Here is a 19,534-nt window from a genome sequence, read left to right as displayed (position 1 = left end):
CTTTCGCATGACATGCCGTCCGAATTTATGGCCATTTTTATACTTTTGAACTCCAAGTGTGACCTAGACCTTGGAGTTATTGACATAATTCTTTCGCATGACACATCCAATGATTGTGAACAATTGTACCATGTATTTTTAAAATCTCACAATAAATGAAATAGTTATGGCCCGGACAAGATCATTTATGGCCATTTTTGACCTTTGAACTCACAGTGTGACCTTGAAGTGCAGATAGCGACGTAATTCTTTCCCACGACACACCGTCCAATAATAGTGAACAAATGTGCCAAATGATTTTAAAATCTTACAATGAACAACATAGTTATGGCCCGGACAAGCTCATTTACACTGTATGGCCATTTTTGACATTTGAAATCAAAGTGTGACCTTGACCTTGCAGTTATCGACGTTATTCTTTCGCGCGACACACCGTCCAATGATGGTGAACAAATATGCCAAATGATTTAAAAAATCTCACAATGAATGACATAGTTATGGCCCGAACAAGCTCATTGTTGGCCATTTTTTACCTTTGAACTCAAAGTGTGACCTTGACCTTGGAGATGTCGATGTAATTCTTTTGCGCGACACACCGTCCAATGATGGTGAACAAATGTGCCAAATGATTTTCAAATCTCACAATGAACGACATAGTTATTGCCCAGACAAGCTCATTTATGGCCATTTTTCATCTTTGAACTCAAAGTGTGACCATGACCTTCGAGATATTGATTTAATTCTTTTGCGCGACACACCGTCCCATGATGGTGAACAAATTTGCCATATAATTTTAAAATCTCACAATAAATTATAAAGTTATGGCCCGGACAAGCATTTGACCCTTGAACTCCAAGTGTGACCTTGACCTTGGAGATATTGACGTACTTTTTTCACGCAACACACCGTCCCATGATGGTGAACAAATGTATCAAGTTATTTTAAAATCTAACGATAAATGACATAGTTATGGTCTGGACAAACTTTCGGTTTAAAACACACTAAGTGACCCCATGACCTAGTTTTTAACCCGGCATGACCCATATTCAAACTTGACCTATACATCTTCAAGAACAACTTGTGACCAAGTTTGGTGAAGATCGGATGAAATTTTGGGACCGACCGACGAAGTGACTCCTATATAGCCCCCATTACCAATGGTAATGGGGGTATAAAAATGTGTGCCATCTATTAATTTAAACAAATGACCCAATTTCTTGGCTATTTGGAGACAACCAACATAATGGAGGCGTCACAAATGTGATTTTCAGCCAGTTTTCTCTACCAAAAATTCTTCAATACACTGCAACACCAATATATCACAGTCCATTATATCGCGTTGTCCAATATATCGCAAATTGGCTATGGCTCCAAAAATCTGACAAGCATAATCCCCAAATAACATGTTTTAATCTGAGAATTTGCTGAGAAATCCATTTCAAGCTAGTATTTCACCCTTTTTTTCACCCAATTTAATTGTCTGTTTGATCCGACATTCAATCCAGTTTTGTCCAGATTGTTTGCTATCATTGTACATCACTTTAAAACCTGTGTACTGCGATAAACAATAACCCCACTTGCCAAACATCACAGGTCATTTCGGGTGTAACCATTCTCTATTGAATTTGCTTTGAACTGCCGAAACACACCAGTCCACATATTAAGGTGTATACAATTTTAACTGTAAATGTCACAAGTCAATACTGACCTATCTCAACAATCTTCGCGCATAAGATACAGTGTAAAACTACTTGCTTTTAATTTAGAGGTAAAGATCTCTCAGTTTGTTAAATGCTCTGCTATTAAAGCCCATGCTTTCCAGGAGGATGAATGACATCATTTTGTACATGGGTCTAATTTGTGCATGCTTTCTTGAGCAATAAAACTTGACAATGGTTTTCAGATTATAAATTTAATGATACGCATTTGAAAATGCTTACATGGAATATTGTTTTGTGTTATGCCAATGAATAACATATGGATACAACACATAATTCAATAAGGTAGGTAAACAGCGTGTTTTGAGATTGCAAAACTATGCTAATGCATACATATACATGCAGGAATAACCGACAAGTAATAACTCACACCGAATATATCAGAGTCGCAAGCTTTAAGTGGAAAACAGCAATTGCTTGGCATACACTACAGGAATGACGGACGGGACGATAACAGTACTATAGCCATCCTGCGCTAAGATGTCATGGGAATTAAAATACATAACATGTAATCTGAAGAAATGGAAATGAGCTGTGAACTTGGAAAAGGATAAGCGTAGTGTCATCACAGATTAGCTTGTAAAGACTGCATGGGCTAATCAGGGACACCACTATACGCCTATATGTTGTCCCAGATTCTGCAAATGAATTAAGCCCTGTTTTTTTTTTACAGCTCTACTCCAGTGGTTACCATTGAAAAAATCAAGACAGAAAACAGCAGTGAAAACTGTAAACCTTCCTTTACCCAACAAATGCCTTAATAGAGGAAAGTGTCATTCCTGTCATTAGCCTGTGCAGATACACGTAACGCACATTCATTAAGTCTGACCGCTATGATGCCTTTATACCTTAACAACTGAGAACACATCGAGAGGGGTACTTGATGCATACCTTAGTTAAGTTTAAACACATTTATTTAAGCTCAATTGCATCGAAAGCCTAGGGCTTATTTAAATGCTCTCAAGTCCATTTCCTTGGTAGAACCAGTACTCAGTTTCTTTGATAGAGATCTAAAGAACGCTCCACCAGGGGGATAGAAAGCATGACCTCTCGGTTGCTTGACGGACACCACATCTACTACGCCATGGTGACCTTGAAGATGCATACCTTGACCACAAGGAACACGTCTGGGGAGGGGTAGGTGATACTGAAGATGGCAGCCTTGCTTGTGGTGGAGGGGTCAGCATGTGGCACGTGGAACCTCACCATGCCACGCATCTCTTCTGAGTTCAGGTCAAAGTAGAAATTCTCAGATATCTGAAACACAGGTCAAAGTAGAAATTCTCAGATATCTGAAACACAGGTCCAAGTAGAAGTTCTTAGATATCTGAAATACAGGTCTAAGTAGAAGTTCTCAGATATCTGAAACACAGGTCAATGTAGAAGTGCTCAGATATGTGAAACACAGGTCAAAGTAGAAGTTCTCAGATATCTGAAACACAGGTCAAAGTAGAAAATCTCAGATATCTGAAACACAGGTCCAAGTAGAAGTTCTTAGATATCTGAAATACAGGTCTAAGTAGAAGTTCTCAGATATCTGAAACACAGGTCAAAGTAGAAGTTCTCAGATATGTGAAACACAGGTCAAAGTAATAGTTCTCCTATATCTGAAACACAGGTCAAAGTACAAGTTCTCAGATATGTGAAACACAGGTCAAAGTTGAAGTTCTCAGATATCTGAAACGCAGGTCAAAGTAGAAGTTCTCAGATATCTGAACAAAATATAACGCACATTCATAGGGTGGATGCTGAATAATCAATATACAAAGTGTTGGTTGATTGAAAGTATTTATTTTAGATAGATTGCTCTATATTCAGGCCATTGGGTTTTTTAATCTGTATGCATGAAAAAATTATGATTCAGAATTAGTGGTTTAAATTTAATACTATGAAAACCCGCAGGATACTAAATAATGTCAGGCAAATGCCTACATTTTATTTAAAATCAAGTACCTTACCACAGTATAAATATAAGCTTTTTTAACATGTAAACCATTCTTAAATGTTGCACAAGTCATAGAAATCCAAATTAAGTACGTAGTGATTGAGAAAAAAACAGAATTCCTTTACCATTAACTATCTTTAATAAATCCATTTTTATTTGTTAGGTAATAACTAATAAACAAACAAAATACCTTTTTTCTCTCTTTGGCATCATACAAAGCCATGGTAGCAAAGATAGGCTCTATCTCCAACTCCAATCTGTCATAAAGACATAAAAGCAATAATCAATTCAACCTCATTCTGAATTGATCCAACTCATGTTACGAGTAATCACTCGCATAGCATGATAATATAAACACAAAGAGTAAAGGAATGATGGTGCCATGCATATTTGTTTATTTTATTACAAAGATTGGAAAATGTTCAAGTTTTAACGCTATATGACTTTACTCACACAAAGAATATCATCAATGACAAACTTTAAATTCTTTCTGCCTTTGTTATAGAAAAACATATATATTTAGCTTTAAACTTTGTTTTGTAATTTTTAATCAGCAGAATCCTGATATTGAATGCAAGCTGAAGCAGATTCAAATTTTTGAAAATTGTGTTAACCCCTCAACATATCAAGCCACAGGTAATTGTGTTAACCCCTCAACATATCAAGCCACAGGTAATTGTGTTAACCCCTCAACATATCAAGCCACAGGTAATTGTGTTAACCCCTCAACATATCAAGCCACAGGTAATTGTGTTAACCCCTCAACATATCAAGCCACAGGTAATTTGACTTTAAATGTGCAATTCGCACTTATTTTTTTCAAATTTATTGTACACATTTGTTTACAATTTCTAAATCCATACACACAAAATACAAATATAACTTATAGCACATGTTGTTGGAGCCATTTCCGTATTACATTCCAATACAACCGTTCCTCACTCAACTCTCAATCAGACATACTTAAGCTGAAGGCACTTGACAAGGATTCTGTGCCCAAAGTGTTCAGTGGGAGCCATCACAAACGCACGCTTCTCAATCTGCTCCTCCTTGAAAGCATAACAACAATGCTACAATACGAAATTGTACTTGGTGTATATTGGTTCAACTACCTGATCAACGGTACAATTGGAGAAATAATCCTATTAAAGTGAAATCATGGGCATTTTTCACTGTTGAATTGAGCTGAACAGAATAAACAGGTCAAAAGAGTTAGTTAAAATGTGGTAACTGACCAATTATCTGCAACTCATCTTGCTACCAGTTGTTTATGAAAAATATATATTATATTCAATATTTTACATTACTGTCCCAGTCCTCTATGCCGAGCGGAACTGTCTTTTTATTAGGATCGGAGTTAGTGTTCCTGTGCTTTTGAATAGCTATCGTTGCAAGAAAACTAATCATTTCTGTCGTCAGTTGTCAAACTAAAGGAGGCATATAAAATGCATTATTTTTCTCTTTCCGGGATATTGTTTTTGTATGTTGATGCTGCATTAACAAATACACTGTAACTCCAATTTAACGCGGATGACGGGGTCCAAGCCACGCAACAGCGTTATAAACGGACAGCGTTATAAGTTTTGAGCTTATTTATTTAAGGGGGCTATAAAAACAGGTATAGTAGGCCTATAATATATGTCCTGTGTATTGCCATGCTGTGTTTTCATCCGCAAATAGATCTACGTGCATATATACCGAATCGAACGATAACAGTATACAGTACATACCGCTGTTCTAATGTGCACATTTATCCAATAATCCAATATAATTACAACATCACTTACGAAAAAACAATATTAAACATTTATGACAAGAAATATGTTTACGAATTTCATAAACAAATTCATATGTCTACGCTATTTTTCAGAAAAATAGTACAGTGCATTATGGAACACGAGCGAATTTAAATTGAATGCAATACGATACATGTACAAAGAAATGTTTTATTGCGTCATACTAGCAGCATGTAAAAAATGTGCTTTCCGTGGACTTTCTGATAACGGGCAAAAATTTAAGTGAATCTCTGACAAAATTGCACTACGTTAGCATGTTAATAAATCGCCAGGAATTTTTTTATTTATGTTACGTAAAGGTACTGAACCATTAAATATACATGCAGATTTTTTTATTTATCAAGCATGTATAGCATATAATAAACGATAACACACTTACACAGCCATAGTTTATACAATAGAATACAATACAAGATAAATACAAAACATCAACAGGTAATCGTTTTGAATAACTTTAATTTGATAATTATTCCGCTTGCGCTTAACTTATTGAAATAAGCGCACCGAACCGCTCTGATAGGGAATACATGCAATAAACACTGACTCGCAAGTTTTCACACCTTTATTGACATTACACAACAGATTAACACAATTAGGTGTCGAGTATCGTTTAACCTCTAATCGATTAAAATCAGTTAAATGGACAGATAATGCAATCAAGCTGTGATCGCCGCCTTCTTTGAATTTTCTGAAAATACATGAAGTTGCATAACATGGATTTCAATCAAAAATGGAAGGTTTGAGAAAAAACGGAATCCAAGCAACCCCCGCATTATATTGGACACAGCGTTATAACGGACCACTCTTTATTGGAGTTACAGTGTTTAAGTGTATATGAAGTGAAAACACCAAAAATAAACAACAGTTGGGATAGACTCCTATAAACATAGCATATACTGTTAGATGCATCTAATGACACTTTAAATATGGTACTTAAAATATTGATTCAAGTCATGTGCATTTGATTTAATCATTTAATACACTGTACATGAATACAAAAAGCTGTTCTGTGATTATTATACCAATACAGTACTGTTAACTTGTCATCAAAAATTTATTACCGTCTCAAACCAATTTTCAAATTTAGAAGCTGATAAGAGATTTCAGTAGAATTTGTCTATTTGGGTCAATGGTTACACTAAAGTAGATTAACTGAAAATCCCATGACCCAACCTCATCCTGTGGTGGGTACAGGGAGAATAGCGTGTCCTGCCGGTGCTGCTGCCGCTGAATCTCATTGCCCCGGTCAATCTCCTCATGCGTGGCGCGGTCAAACAGGTTGGGCAGCTGCGCATCAGCCTGTGATTGCTTCAGGTCGAATATGCTGCTGGCCCAGCTACCCCGCGGTGTCTCGTTCATGTGAATGGACTGTCGCTTTGTGGGCGGGTCCTACAGAGGGAAAAAGTAGTAAAGGCACAAGCAAATTTCTGGGCTGTTTGGGATTATAACAGATATAATGGGCACATCACATATTTTATTTCAAGCCTGTTTTCTCTCTTAACAAAATTTCTCCAGGAGTAAAGCGATGTTTAAAAATCACATAATATGTCATAAGACAATATCATGCAACAACATGTAAATGTAACTTTAATACATGTATGACTTCTTTTAAATTAGGGATTTCAAATGAAACAGAATCTGCCTTTTACATGCAAGCGTTTTGAAACAAGACTATTGCCAAGCAATATAGTCCCCTACCGGCTCCACCATTATCAGAAATTCCACCATTGTCAGATTATTTTTTTCAACTGTTGCCATAGCAACCAGAATTTTTGACGTAGGAACAAAATGAAATCATGTGCATAATAACCATATTGCCATCTATCCATGTTTCAAGTTTCATGAAAAAATATTAAGAACTTTTAAAGTTATCGCAGGATCCAGAAAACCACCATTTTCAGCATTATTTCTAGTCTATTTGTTGCCATAGCAACCAGAATTTTTTTATGTAGGAACAAAATGAAACAAATTTTATAGTAAAATTCATTTTAATTATTAAATACTTACCTACTATCTATTAGCTTATAGCTTTCCAAGGGGAATTAACTCATCCGGAATTTTAACTGGGAACCGGCCACCTCATTACCGTAATACAGGCCAGGTTAAACATTACTGCAACGCAACCTAGGCAAAAATCGGTAACCAATCCTCAATATTCTTTCAATACATATACAAAATATTAATCGAATAGCGGGGTGGGAGGTGGGACTTACCGATAGTAGGTAAGTATTTAATAATTAAAATGAATTTTACTATAAAATTTGTTTTAATGTCATAAATACGTTACCTACTATCTATTAGCTGATTTTGAAGCTGAGGTGGGAAGGCTCGTAAATATTTTCCCATCACAGTAGAACCCATAAAAAGGGTTACCAGCTAATGACAGCCAAAACCCAAAACAAGGTTTATCAGGTTATCTTCGTTAAAACGGTATTAATTTTGACTCATCAGACAGAGTAAATATGTCTATGTCAAAAAGAAGACACTTCCGTTATTGAAAATTACAACAAGACCAAACACATACAAATGGTTTTGTTGGCACTTCAGAAAAAGAAGATAAAAAGATGAAAAAGGTGGTCGGATTCCTACAGAAAAAAACTTGGAGCATGTCAAGAAGTGGGGTGTGATTAATATACGCCCACAAACCAGACAAAGCTCTTACTTCATGCGGTCAGATCCTAAAAAGGAATGAATCCTTAGATAAGAGATAAGAGTAAACCTTCCTTGTAGAGGTCTAACCCTAGTTAATAGAAACCGCAGACACATCTCCCCCCCCCCTTTTTTAGGGAAATGAAGAGTGTCTTTTTAGAACCTCGAATGTACTAACACTGCTGAGATAGAACTTCAAAGCCCTGATTGGCCATAGAAGTTTATCCTTATCTACATGTCTACCAGTTTAAGAAAACTTGGAAACTTGAAGATTTTGAGAAGTCATATAGAGTTGATATAAGCAAGGAATCCTGGCTGACACAATAAAGTGAAGACGACATTAGATCGAACTGAAATTGGTCTTATTCAACAGAAAAAGCATGAATTTCACTTCTCAGTATGGTAAAGACATAATTAGAAGGAAAAACCCGTCTTAAAAATTATATTGGAACTGTTAATAAGGCTGATGAAAAAAATTCATAGGAAGCTCATCAAGCAACCCAATAACACAAGCCAAAACCGCTTAAGAACGAACAACATAGTGTTAATGTTCCATAGCTTGGATCAGTTCCAAATTAGCACAGAGTTGTGATGACTAACACAAAACAAGGTATACGAAAGCATAATCTCTATCCTTGATGGAAAGTAGAACACATTTCTTATCATCAAAGAAAAAGATGTATGCATCTAGCAGAGTGATTAAGGTAATAACTATGCTCTCAAATACCCAGTCAAAAAGAATTTCCAGGGAACCTCATATACCGTTCTGATGGAATTATCCTTTCAAAAGTAACAAGTATTGAAGTTCTAACAGAAATATGTTCTTCTGCAGAAACAACTAAATAATGGCCAGACATGTAGTGGCACATGTTTGGATCTGTATACATATTTCTCTCTAAGATATGATATTTGACCTGTGCAGAAGTTCCTGAAATTAATTGTACAGGAGACTTAAAAGGTCGTAGAACCATAATCACATGATTCACTAAGTAGATACCATAAAAATATGGCAAAAACTCACTAAGATATTCCAAAACTGGCAAAATAATAGAATAACCTAAGTATCCAGTTTATGTCAAGTGGACGAATGTATAACAATCGCACACGCTGTTGATCGATTTCTACGAACTGCATTCGCGGTGTAGCATTAACACTGCGATCTATGATCGCATTTCGCTCATTACTAGCGTTAGATGAGAAACAACTTTCCTCGAAACATTTTAGCATCTACGTGTAAGCGATTTGGAAAAACACTGGCGCGCATGCGCAAATCAATTTTCATTTAACCGAAAGGAAAAAGAACTGCAGGCGTTGAGACGACCTGCTATCTTGCAAATAACGAATAAGTTCCTGGAATACAAATACAATGAGTGATAATATGTTCACCTCTGTGTCTGGAAATAAACCACGACCGATGTGTGCTAGTTGAAATCATCACAAACGAGTCGTGAAAATGTTTATAAATGAAAAAGAGCTAAAAAGAATGCTCGTCTGTATCCAACAGGTTAAGGTGTGTTAAAATTTAACCTAAGGTTCTCGAATATAATTCTAGATCAAATAGAAATGTTCGAGCCCAATATAAGATTTCGAGCTCGCTTCAGCCGAACAAACTGCAAGACCAATAGTCTGCATGTAGTCGGCGGAGATAGAAGTAGAAATAACAGATAGATGTATTTCATATTCTTATAGTATAAGTAATTCATATCCAGCACCAATTTGGATTAGCTGGTAAGGAAATTCAACCATAAACCAAATCAGCGTAGATGATTTGGCAAATAACGGTCATCAGTAGAACATGAGTATTAAAAAAATACAAAATGTCATGGAAATTGTTCAATCCATAAAATATTGGATTCAATAGAATCATAGCAAGGGTTATACAACTAGAAAAGTAGAAGATAACCGTTGCTACAAATTATGACCGATGAAAACACAAGTTAATACCGGTGATTGGTAACTGTTAACCTAACCGGAACGGTCCTAAATATGACCGGTAACGTTATTGGTTTAATGCCAAAATATGATGGAATCCATATGGTCTGACATGAATTCCGAGTATTGCTCGACAAAAAAGAACGAGCCAAAACTCAATTCCGAAGGCAATGATGACGAACCCCCTCGATGACGAAGAAGAGGAGGAAGAAAACGACTACTTGTTTTGATCGGTGACTGGTGTCCGGAGATCGGTGCGCTGTGATCGGAACGAATCGGTCCTAATAAGACTGCGTCAGGATGAAAATAACTGGTGCAGAAGTCATCTAACTGATACTGTAAATCGGAAAACAATGTTAGATTATCAGTATGATAGGCACAAAGTGTCCAATGTAGTCGTGGTGGCAATATGACCTAATCCCGAAGCCTGAAATTTAAACGAACTAATGTTCGTATACAAATAAGGTTCGGTGACTGCAACATGTGTGGATGCCTAAGAAAACCAACACATGTGTAATGGTGATATGATATTCCGTAAAGGAATAATATAGAAAACGTCAATATGACCAGTAGGTTCGGAAATCCATACATGATGAATGGCGAATTCCAATATACCTGCGATGCCGAAATATTGTTTGGCTACGCTGGAAATAAAGTCTCCAAAATAATGTCTACATGAGCGTTGACGTGAACGCTTACGAGAACTGCTCATTGAAAGCGAGGTATTTTCGATGTCTATCCTATCCGATGATGATGAACGACTTCTTCTTCTGGCCAGTGCTCGATGAAGAATAGCGTGTCCGTCTACTGTTGTTGTATCTGTGGACGAATAAGATGAATAAGAAGTCAGATGATGTTTACTTATTCTTACCTTCCTTATCTTATATACCTGACTGAGACATTGACCGACGTACTGTTATAGCTCCGTTGTCAACATGTCGGGCAAAGACCGATGAATGGTGTGCGCCATAAGGTCTAGCAACGATCGACGGAGAGTGAAAAGCCGTAATCCACGTCTTGCCCGTTTCTTAGGTACCGGGAACCGGCGACTGAAATTTCCTCTCGATGACAAGATCAGTCCCCGGAAACTGGTGTTCGGTGAACGGACCGATCATGAAATATGAAACAGTGACGTCACCTGCAATGTTAGATACAGTATGTCTCATAAAATACCTACCTGAATAGACATTAATCACCGTGCAGTTGTTGCTCCGTGGTCAATGTCCTCGAGCAAAAACCGACGTAAGAAGGTTCTTCTTAGGTACCGAGAACCCGTGACGGATATTCTTCTCCATGACAGGATCAGTCCCCGGTAACTGGTGTTCTGTAACGGACCATTCATGAAACAAATATGAAATGGTGACGTCACTAGTGTGAACCTCCGTTGGCAACGTTAGGTATACTATGCTACAATCATACATACCATAACAAACCTGAATGAGACATTGACCCACGTACCGTTGTTGCTCCGTGGTCAACGTCTACAGGCACAGACCGGTGAAGGCGAAAGCACCATGATCTGAAGACGATCGACGATGCGATAGTTCTGTGTTCCACGTCTTGTCCGTCTATGTTAATGGGAACCGTTTCCTCAACGTGTTACAGGAACATCTCTGAAACTGTGACGTCACTAGTATTGAACCTCCGTGGTCAACGTTAGGTATATATGTTATAATCATACATACCTCAACAAACCTGAATGAGACATTGACCGACGTACCGTTGTTGCTCCGTGGTCAACGTCTACGGGCACAGACCGGTAAATGGCGAACGCCCCAATGGTCTGACGACGATCGACGGAGAGGTAGCTCCGTGTTCCACGTCTTGCCCGTCTCGCCTCAATTAACGGGAACAGTACCCGGAAATTGTTTTCCGGTGAACGGACCGTCACTAAGTGAACAGTACTATCACCGGCGATGACCCTCCAAGGTCACCGCCAACGGGCAGTTACCGACGTATGGCTCTTCTTCCCATCTTGGTGCCATAAGGTGTGATGTAGATCTACTTTCTAAGCAATATTTACTAATAGATCTCATCCTGCCCGGGAAAGAATAGCGAAGGCTATATCATCAGATGTCCTCTCTGCAGACATCGTGTAGTTGAATATGAAAAATAAGACTAAAACATATTCAACAATTAACTGGTCCTAGACCAGATTGTCATATGGCACAATAATTATTAGCATATAATACAATTAACTAATATTATCTTAGTTACTATTGTAAAAGATAACATCAATTGTACGTATATTCAAAACAATTTAAAGACCATCATCCAGTGAAGTCACCGGACAATCAACGTCTGTTGTAGGTTCGTTGCGTTGTGGCTGATCGACGTCCGTCGGCGACCAGCTGTGTCATAAGCCCACAATACGCACACCGCACATTTGTGAAGCAAGTGCAACCGGTACATGCAAGGCAAGTGTTGTGGAAATTCCACCTTGTCTTGACATGACCACATGAACCTCTATTTTGTAAGTTCATTTCTGAAACAAAAGAAACAGAAAGAACCTACAAAAGACAAAAACAATGGTTAAAATATTAAATAAAAGTTAAACCACAATATGTAAACAAACAAACGCTGTACAATTGGCCTCAATAATCTTTTGATGAAAAAGGCACGAAATCCTAGTTGGATTACCTTCTCAATTATTTATTGAAGAGGAAAAACGAAAAACTCGTGCTCAAGTGCATGAGTACGTACAAAAACCCGGCAAGGCTGAAACAATAAAGTTTCAACAATTTGAACATGAAATAAGTCATCCATGATCTGCGACGTCATCGGGTTTTATCATCTCTTGTATCTGCGACCATCATTAAGTCGATTATATGAAAGACAAGAGCAAAACATATTCAATAATAAAATGGTCACAGACCAGATTATCATGCGGCACATAAAATCATTATTTGTCCATAATGAAAATAATTAACATTCTCTAAGTTATTATTGTAAAAGAGAAAGTCAATGGTACGTATAATACCACTGCCGTAGATCATAAATTAAACAAAAGTTTAATTCAAAACAGATGAAAATATAATGATCATCAATTAATATTGTCATATGAAATGTAAAATCATTTTTGCACACAATGGCAAATGATAAACAATCTGTCAAAGAATTAGAAGAGCACGCTTTGCACGATCTCGTAACGCATTAGAAGAATATTTACACTGTACAATTTTCCTCAACTGCGTATTGACGAAGATCACGATATACACGTGCTCATGTACATGAGAATGTACCTAAAACGCAGCAAAGCTGAAAACAAGTTTCACGCATTAGAAAAAAAACGTTTTGCACGTGCTCTTTCGCGCCTAAAACACCCAGCATGGTAGAAATAAACGATTGTTCAACAAAAGCAAGCATGGCTTACCTTTACAACTGAAACAAAAGTCCATAAAATCCACATAAAATATTCCGAATAAGAAGTACAAAGATAAATAACACAATTTATCTATGAAAAACCCCAATCAACCAAGTGAAATAAATCGAAAAACAATTTTCAATTCAGAGCTGTAAAAGACACGTCTACACCTGGTCCATCCGGAAAGAATATTGAGGATTGGTTACCGATTTTTGCCTAGGTTGCGTTGCAGTAATGTTTAACCTGGCCTGTATTACGGTAATGAGGTGGCCGGTTCCCAGTTAAAATTCCGGATGAGTTAATTCCCCTTGGAAAGCTATAAGCTAATAGATAGTAGGTAACGTATTTATGACATTAAAATGACGTGCATAATGACCGTATTGCCATCTATCCATGTTTCAAGTTTCATGAAAAAATATTAAGAACTTTTGAAGTTATCGCAAGATCCAGAAAAGTGTGACTGACTGACAGACAGAGCGCAAACCATAAGTCCCCTCCGGTGAAACCGGTAGGGGACAAAAAATTCACATCAATTCCTTCAAACTTTCTGCCTTGCACCATTTTCATGCAAATATTACAAGGAAGCTTAAAATAAAATAATTATCATATATATATTTGATATCATTAATATTGAGATTTTAGCATTGTTCTGTCAAATTTATGCAAAGAAATATTTGCAGAGCAGTTAACAAATACGTAGAATGAAAATTACTCGACCCCTGAACATTTCAAGCAGGGGCTTATTGACTCCTGTTTTTTTAAATGTATTGAAATCCCTGCTTTAAATGCTTTGTAAAAACTGGCCATCGGCCTACAGGTCAATGTCCTAAAAGTATAATTAGACCTTGTCTTGTTCACAGATGTCCTCCATGTCCACTTCATACTCCTGCTGTATGCGGCACTCCCTGTCTGCTATCTGCTTTTGGTTGGTGTACTGCTGGTAGCGCCGGGACACGATCGTGTAGTCTGCTGTGTAGCGCCGAACACAGTCCAGAACATGCGGGTCTACTATGTCTCCACTGTGGATAGGAATACTGTACTTTTCCATGTATTAAGCACAACCATGTATAAGGCACAACCGATTGTGCAATGCCAAACATATTGACTTATTATCGATATTTAGGATGGCACATATAATTTTTTGCAACTTAGCACTTGGAATTGCATCATATCAATGTATAAGGCACACCAACTTATTTAATTAAAACTGAGCATAATACATCATTGAGTATGGTATATTATTTGCCTTTCTTGATCGACAGTTGAACCAAATAAGATTGATTTGGAGAGCTCATCATATCACACCTAGTAAGGTTATTTTTATAGCCATAAACAATGCTAACCAAAAGAAATTAGTTGCTATTTTAACTTTTCAATATGGTCTAAGATATGAGGTATGAACAATGTAAATAATAATAACTTGTAAAACTATGCTCTGCTTTGAATCTGAGGAGTCATCAAGTATTGCAGCCTTAAGCATGGACGGACTAAAAACCAAGTCCATAGACAATGAAGACTTGTGTATGGGAGGACTTATAACAAAATCCTCACACAATTTAGTCCCAGGCGTAATAACAAGAAACAACAAGCTCAGGGTCTGCACAACTTTTTGCATTTTTTAACTGGGAAATTCAACAACAATATTGTTCTATGTCTTGTGCAAATCATCGAGTTTTAAAGTTAGCAAGTGGCAAGATACACACACAATAAAATAGACACAGCCATAAACTAATCCCATAGGCACATTCTTTTTCCAGGCCACTAACTGCAACAAAAACAGTAGAGGAGGAAATTGCTTTACACATACCTTAACCCTTTGCATGCTGGGAAATTTGTCGTCTGTAAAAATGTCGTCTGCTGAATTTCTAAAATTAGCATTTTCTTCGATTTTTTCCAAAGAATACTTTTCCAAAGAATACTATCAGAATAGCAAACAGTTTGGATCCTGATGAGACGCCATGTTCTGTGGCGTCTCATCTGGATCCAAACTGTTTGCAAAGGCCTTTAAAATTCGGTTCCCGCACTGAAAGGGTTAATCCTTTAATTGATGTTAACAAACAAAACACAAATACCTTATTTCTGGAACAATATGCGAGACAGTGCGACATCTCTTGGGCAGTTTGAGAACTTCAATATCGTCATCGTCAGGGTAGAGCAGTCTGTCCCTATAAGGGTCACGCTCCACTAGGGACTGGTTCTGGTTGATAAACTCTTCAAAGTCCGGCGGTTGAGCCACATCAACATTCTCTGTGTGCTGCAATGTATAAATTATACTTCTCATCACATACAAACATTATAACTTTGTTAAATTACAAAGAAAATTTGAATATTGCATTAAAACAGGAAAGGAATTAAAACTTAATAGTTCATATGTCTATGATATATGTTTTTCAGTAGGGGAACAGCAAAATTCTATTTCTTGCTGATTGGCTAATAAAAATTAAGGTAATAAAATGTATACAAAAATATAAATGTATAATAATCAATAAAGGAGTTGATTGAAAACAAATAACATCCTGACTATTCAGTGGGTTTTGCGACCTTTTAGGAAAATGTGGCATGGAAATTCTGAAAGAGAATTTTACAGTGAAATATAACTTTGAAATTATAAATAAAGGGCTTGATTGAAATCTTTTTTAGATACCCCTTTAATCGGAATAATATTTAGTGTGAATCAGATTTTACCCTTAAATTAATTATTCTAAAGGTTCTGGCAGTTGCTTTTCTCAAAACTCTACCTATTTGCATTAATTTGGTGACAAATGGCTTGTGTTTTACAGCTGTACATTGTACAACAGCATAAAAAACTTGGAAAATGAATGCCAGAAGTTAGTGGACAGTTGCAAGGATATTCAGTTGAAGCAAAATCGAGCCTTTTGAAGCAAGCATTATGAACTTTTCTCACTTTTGACACCTAATATTCTGCAGTGCGTCATTTTAATGCAAGTGTTAAAATCTTGAAATCTTGACTTTAGTATTTTCACTTTGAACTTTTCAATCATGGGGTCATTTGACTCTTGTTTTTTTTAAATGTTTTGAAATCCCTCGGTTGTATTTGCATTTTTGTTTGGTAAAGAGGGAATCTATACCCATCATAGACTATGGTTTCACCACATATCTCACAGTGATAACAATGCGGTAGAAATAATCATCGTGAGGAACCAATATAGGTTAATAATGTTTGTTTAGTAGGAATTCAAAAACAACAGTTCTATATCAATGTTCATGTCTATGTGTGCATAATGATTTTTAAGTGAATATTTTGTTTATTAGTGCCTATTAACCATTCATTAATCAAAGCAAATACACCAAAATGAACACAAATAAATTTTAATAAGAAATTGATGATTTGTTTCCATTGTCTTACCCTTCTCAAAATAAAATACACTTTTTAACAAAATATGCTTTAAAAAGTGTATTTTTTCTGCATTTGTACCGAAAAGTGTATTTTTTTCTGCATTTTTTTCATAATTAAGTGCACTAAAGTGCATTTTTTCTGTATTTTCATTATCTTTAAGTGTATTTTACTGTACTTTAAGTGTATCTTCTGTAGACAAAGTGCATCTTTTTATGCAATAAGTGCATTTTTTTAATGAAGTGCATTTTTTGTGCATATTAGTGTATTTTCTGATTTGCAAAAAAAATATTCTTTCTGTACAAGTGTAGTTGTTTGTTTGTTTGTTTGTTTTATTTGTGCATACATGTCAAGCAATTTACAATTCAATGCAATCAAGGCAATAAGTAACGTATAGATTGCATTATTATCATATTCAGAAACATGCATTACATGAATGGTGCCATTTATCACAGATCCAAATAAGATTACGACATGATGTATACACAGGATAACCCGTAAAGCTTAGACATGTAAACATGAAAAAGCTTATTTCCAACGGGGTCCCTGGATTTAGTCGAACAGATCTTATACGTGACTATAAATATATTGTTTTTCAGTTCTTAATATATAATCGACATGATCCTACACATGATTTCTTCTACGAATTAAGTGAATCTTTCAAAAGTTGACATGATAATACACTGACACGAATAAAAAACATAAAAATAATGAATTACATAAAAATAAAACAAATCTAAAAGTAAAAATACATGGAATTCTCGTCTACCTTCATATCATTTAATAGATGTGTCTTAACAAGTTTCTTAAAAGTAAATTTCGATTCGATGGACTTTATATTATCGGGTAATGCATTCCAATCCGTAATACCATTGTAGTAAAATGAAGAACTAGTAAAGCCATCAACTTGAGGTACATAAAAATTAAATCGGGATCTATTCCCATACTGATGGACATCTGTACATTTGACAAAATTGTCTTTCATATAGCTTGGACATTTATTGTAGAAAATCTTATGGATGTGGTTAAGCCGAAGTTGCTTGCATCTTTGTTCAACGTTCCATAAACCAAGTTCTTCAAAATGCGATACAACAAGTGATGTCCTACAATGGGAATTGTTAATAAAACGAACCATTTTATTTTGGACTATTTGTAACTTGTGCTTAAGCTGTTTCGTGAGTCCACAATACCACGAAGAGGATACATAATCTAAATGACATTGTATTAAAGAATTACATAAGCTTTTTCTAAGACTTTTATTTAAAAAATCACGTTGTCTATATAAACATTTAAGTCTAGAGTTAACCTTCTTGACGATATTATTTACAATAGAAGTACCGGACAAATCAGCATCTAGAATAGAACCAAGATATTTTACATACGTCTGAGATTTTATAACATGATCATTACATTGTATATGAAAATTGTCCACCTTGGTGAGTTTACGTTTCGAACCAAAAAGAATACATTCTGTTTTGCCTAGATGGAGGGATAGCTTATTGTCAATTAACCATTTACTACAGGACTCTAGTTCTTTGCCTAAAACTTGACTGATGGTACTTGGATCTTTATGTGAATACAAAATAGCACTGTCATCAGCATAGAGTATTAATTTACAGTTGGATGATATACTTGTTTTCATATCATTAACGTAGGTCAAGAACAAAAGAGGACCCAGTATACTCCCTTGGGGAACACCACACACTACTGATTTGAAATCCGATTTAGCGGCATTAACATGTACAGACTGCGTCCTATCAGCTAGGTACGAGCGAAACCACTCCACAGACTCCACTCCCATCGCACGAAGCTTCCGACACAGAATGTCATGATCTACAGTGTCGAATGCCTTCTGTAGATCTAACATAATCATACCAGTAAACAAGCCATTAGAGGTTTGTCCACGTATATGATCAGACAGGTGAATAAGACAGGAGTCAGTGGAGTGATTCCCCCTGAATCCACTCTGATACTCATACAACAGACCGTTCTTCACTAAAAAGGATTCCAACTGGTTGTATACAGCTCTCTCTAATATTTTTGAAACAATGGACAAAATACTAACCGGTCTATAATTAGAAACCTCGGACCTATTGTCTTTCTTAAACAGTGGTTTTACCTTAGCACTTTTTAAATCAGTGCATTAAATCAGTTTTAGTGCATCTTCATAAAAAAGAGCAACACTATAGCAAATAACTGAAGTAAAAGGACAAAGATATAGTGTTTAATAGGAGGATTGTACTGAATTCTTTTTTATCTTCACATAATGTTTATGGTCTTATTATTACAATTTGTCTGCTCATAAAATATGTGAATCAGTAGAGCAGCTTTTAAAGGGAAAAGTACAACTAAATCAGGCTGTGGGTAAATAATTAAAAATATTGAAAGTGTCAAAAAAATTATGTGGGCTTGCCAGAATCAATTATATCTCCACAACATAAAAAACAAGTATTTGAACTTTCTTACACTGATATTTAACCCCAATTCAATTAATGTCTACCACATTGACTATTAACATACATTTTAAAAGACAATTTAAATAATATTTATAATATTATATTTATTTCCTAACACCATTCAGTATGTTATATTGAAATATTCACAATTACCGGTAAATATAATATGCTAAGTGTGCTGTGTATTATTCAATAAATATCAGATAAGATCAGGATCAGATAAGAGATCAATTAGCATCAAAAACACTAATCCCTATCAGTGCTCCATCTAGCCAAAGCAAAGGGGTGTTTATAGAATTTTGATTGGTTCTTGGACCAT

At 36.1% G+C, this 19,534-nt stretch overlaps 1 protein-coding gene across 2 annotated transcripts in view; it reads right to left on the bottom strand.

Annotated features, from left to right (window-relative positions):
* The window catches only part of LOC127874196 (dedicator of cytokinesis protein 7-like), a 126,937-nt gene that overhangs the window by 91,492 nt on the left and 15,911 nt on the right, over positions 1–19,534 (bottom strand). For both annotated transcript variants that reach the window (XM_052418404.1, XM_052418405.1), the window contains exons 3-8: positions 15,477–15,658; positions 14,249–14,423; positions 6,633–6,848; positions 4,627–4,712; positions 3,854–3,920; positions 2,826–2,975 (exon numbers count right to left, since the gene is read on the bottom strand). In XM_052418404.1, the coding sequence (XP_052274364.1) occupies positions 2,826–2,975; positions 3,854–3,920; positions 4,627–4,712; positions 6,633–6,848; positions 14,249–14,423; positions 15,477–15,658 (876 nt within the window). The remainder of the gene's footprint in view (positions 1–2,825; positions 2,976–3,853; positions 3,921–4,626; positions 4,713–6,632; positions 6,849–14,248; positions 14,424–15,476; positions 15,659–19,534) is intronic.

The sequence above is a fragment of the Dreissena polymorpha genome, chromosome 3 (assembly GCF_020536995.1).
Source record: "Dreissena polymorpha isolate Duluth1 chromosome 3, UMN_Dpol_1.0, whole genome shotgun sequence".
In the NCBI taxonomy this organism is placed as follows: domain Eukaryota; kingdom Metazoa; phylum Mollusca; class Bivalvia; order Myida; family Dreissenidae; genus Dreissena; species Dreissena polymorpha.
This window is presented reverse-complemented; position numbering and strand designations above follow the sequence as displayed.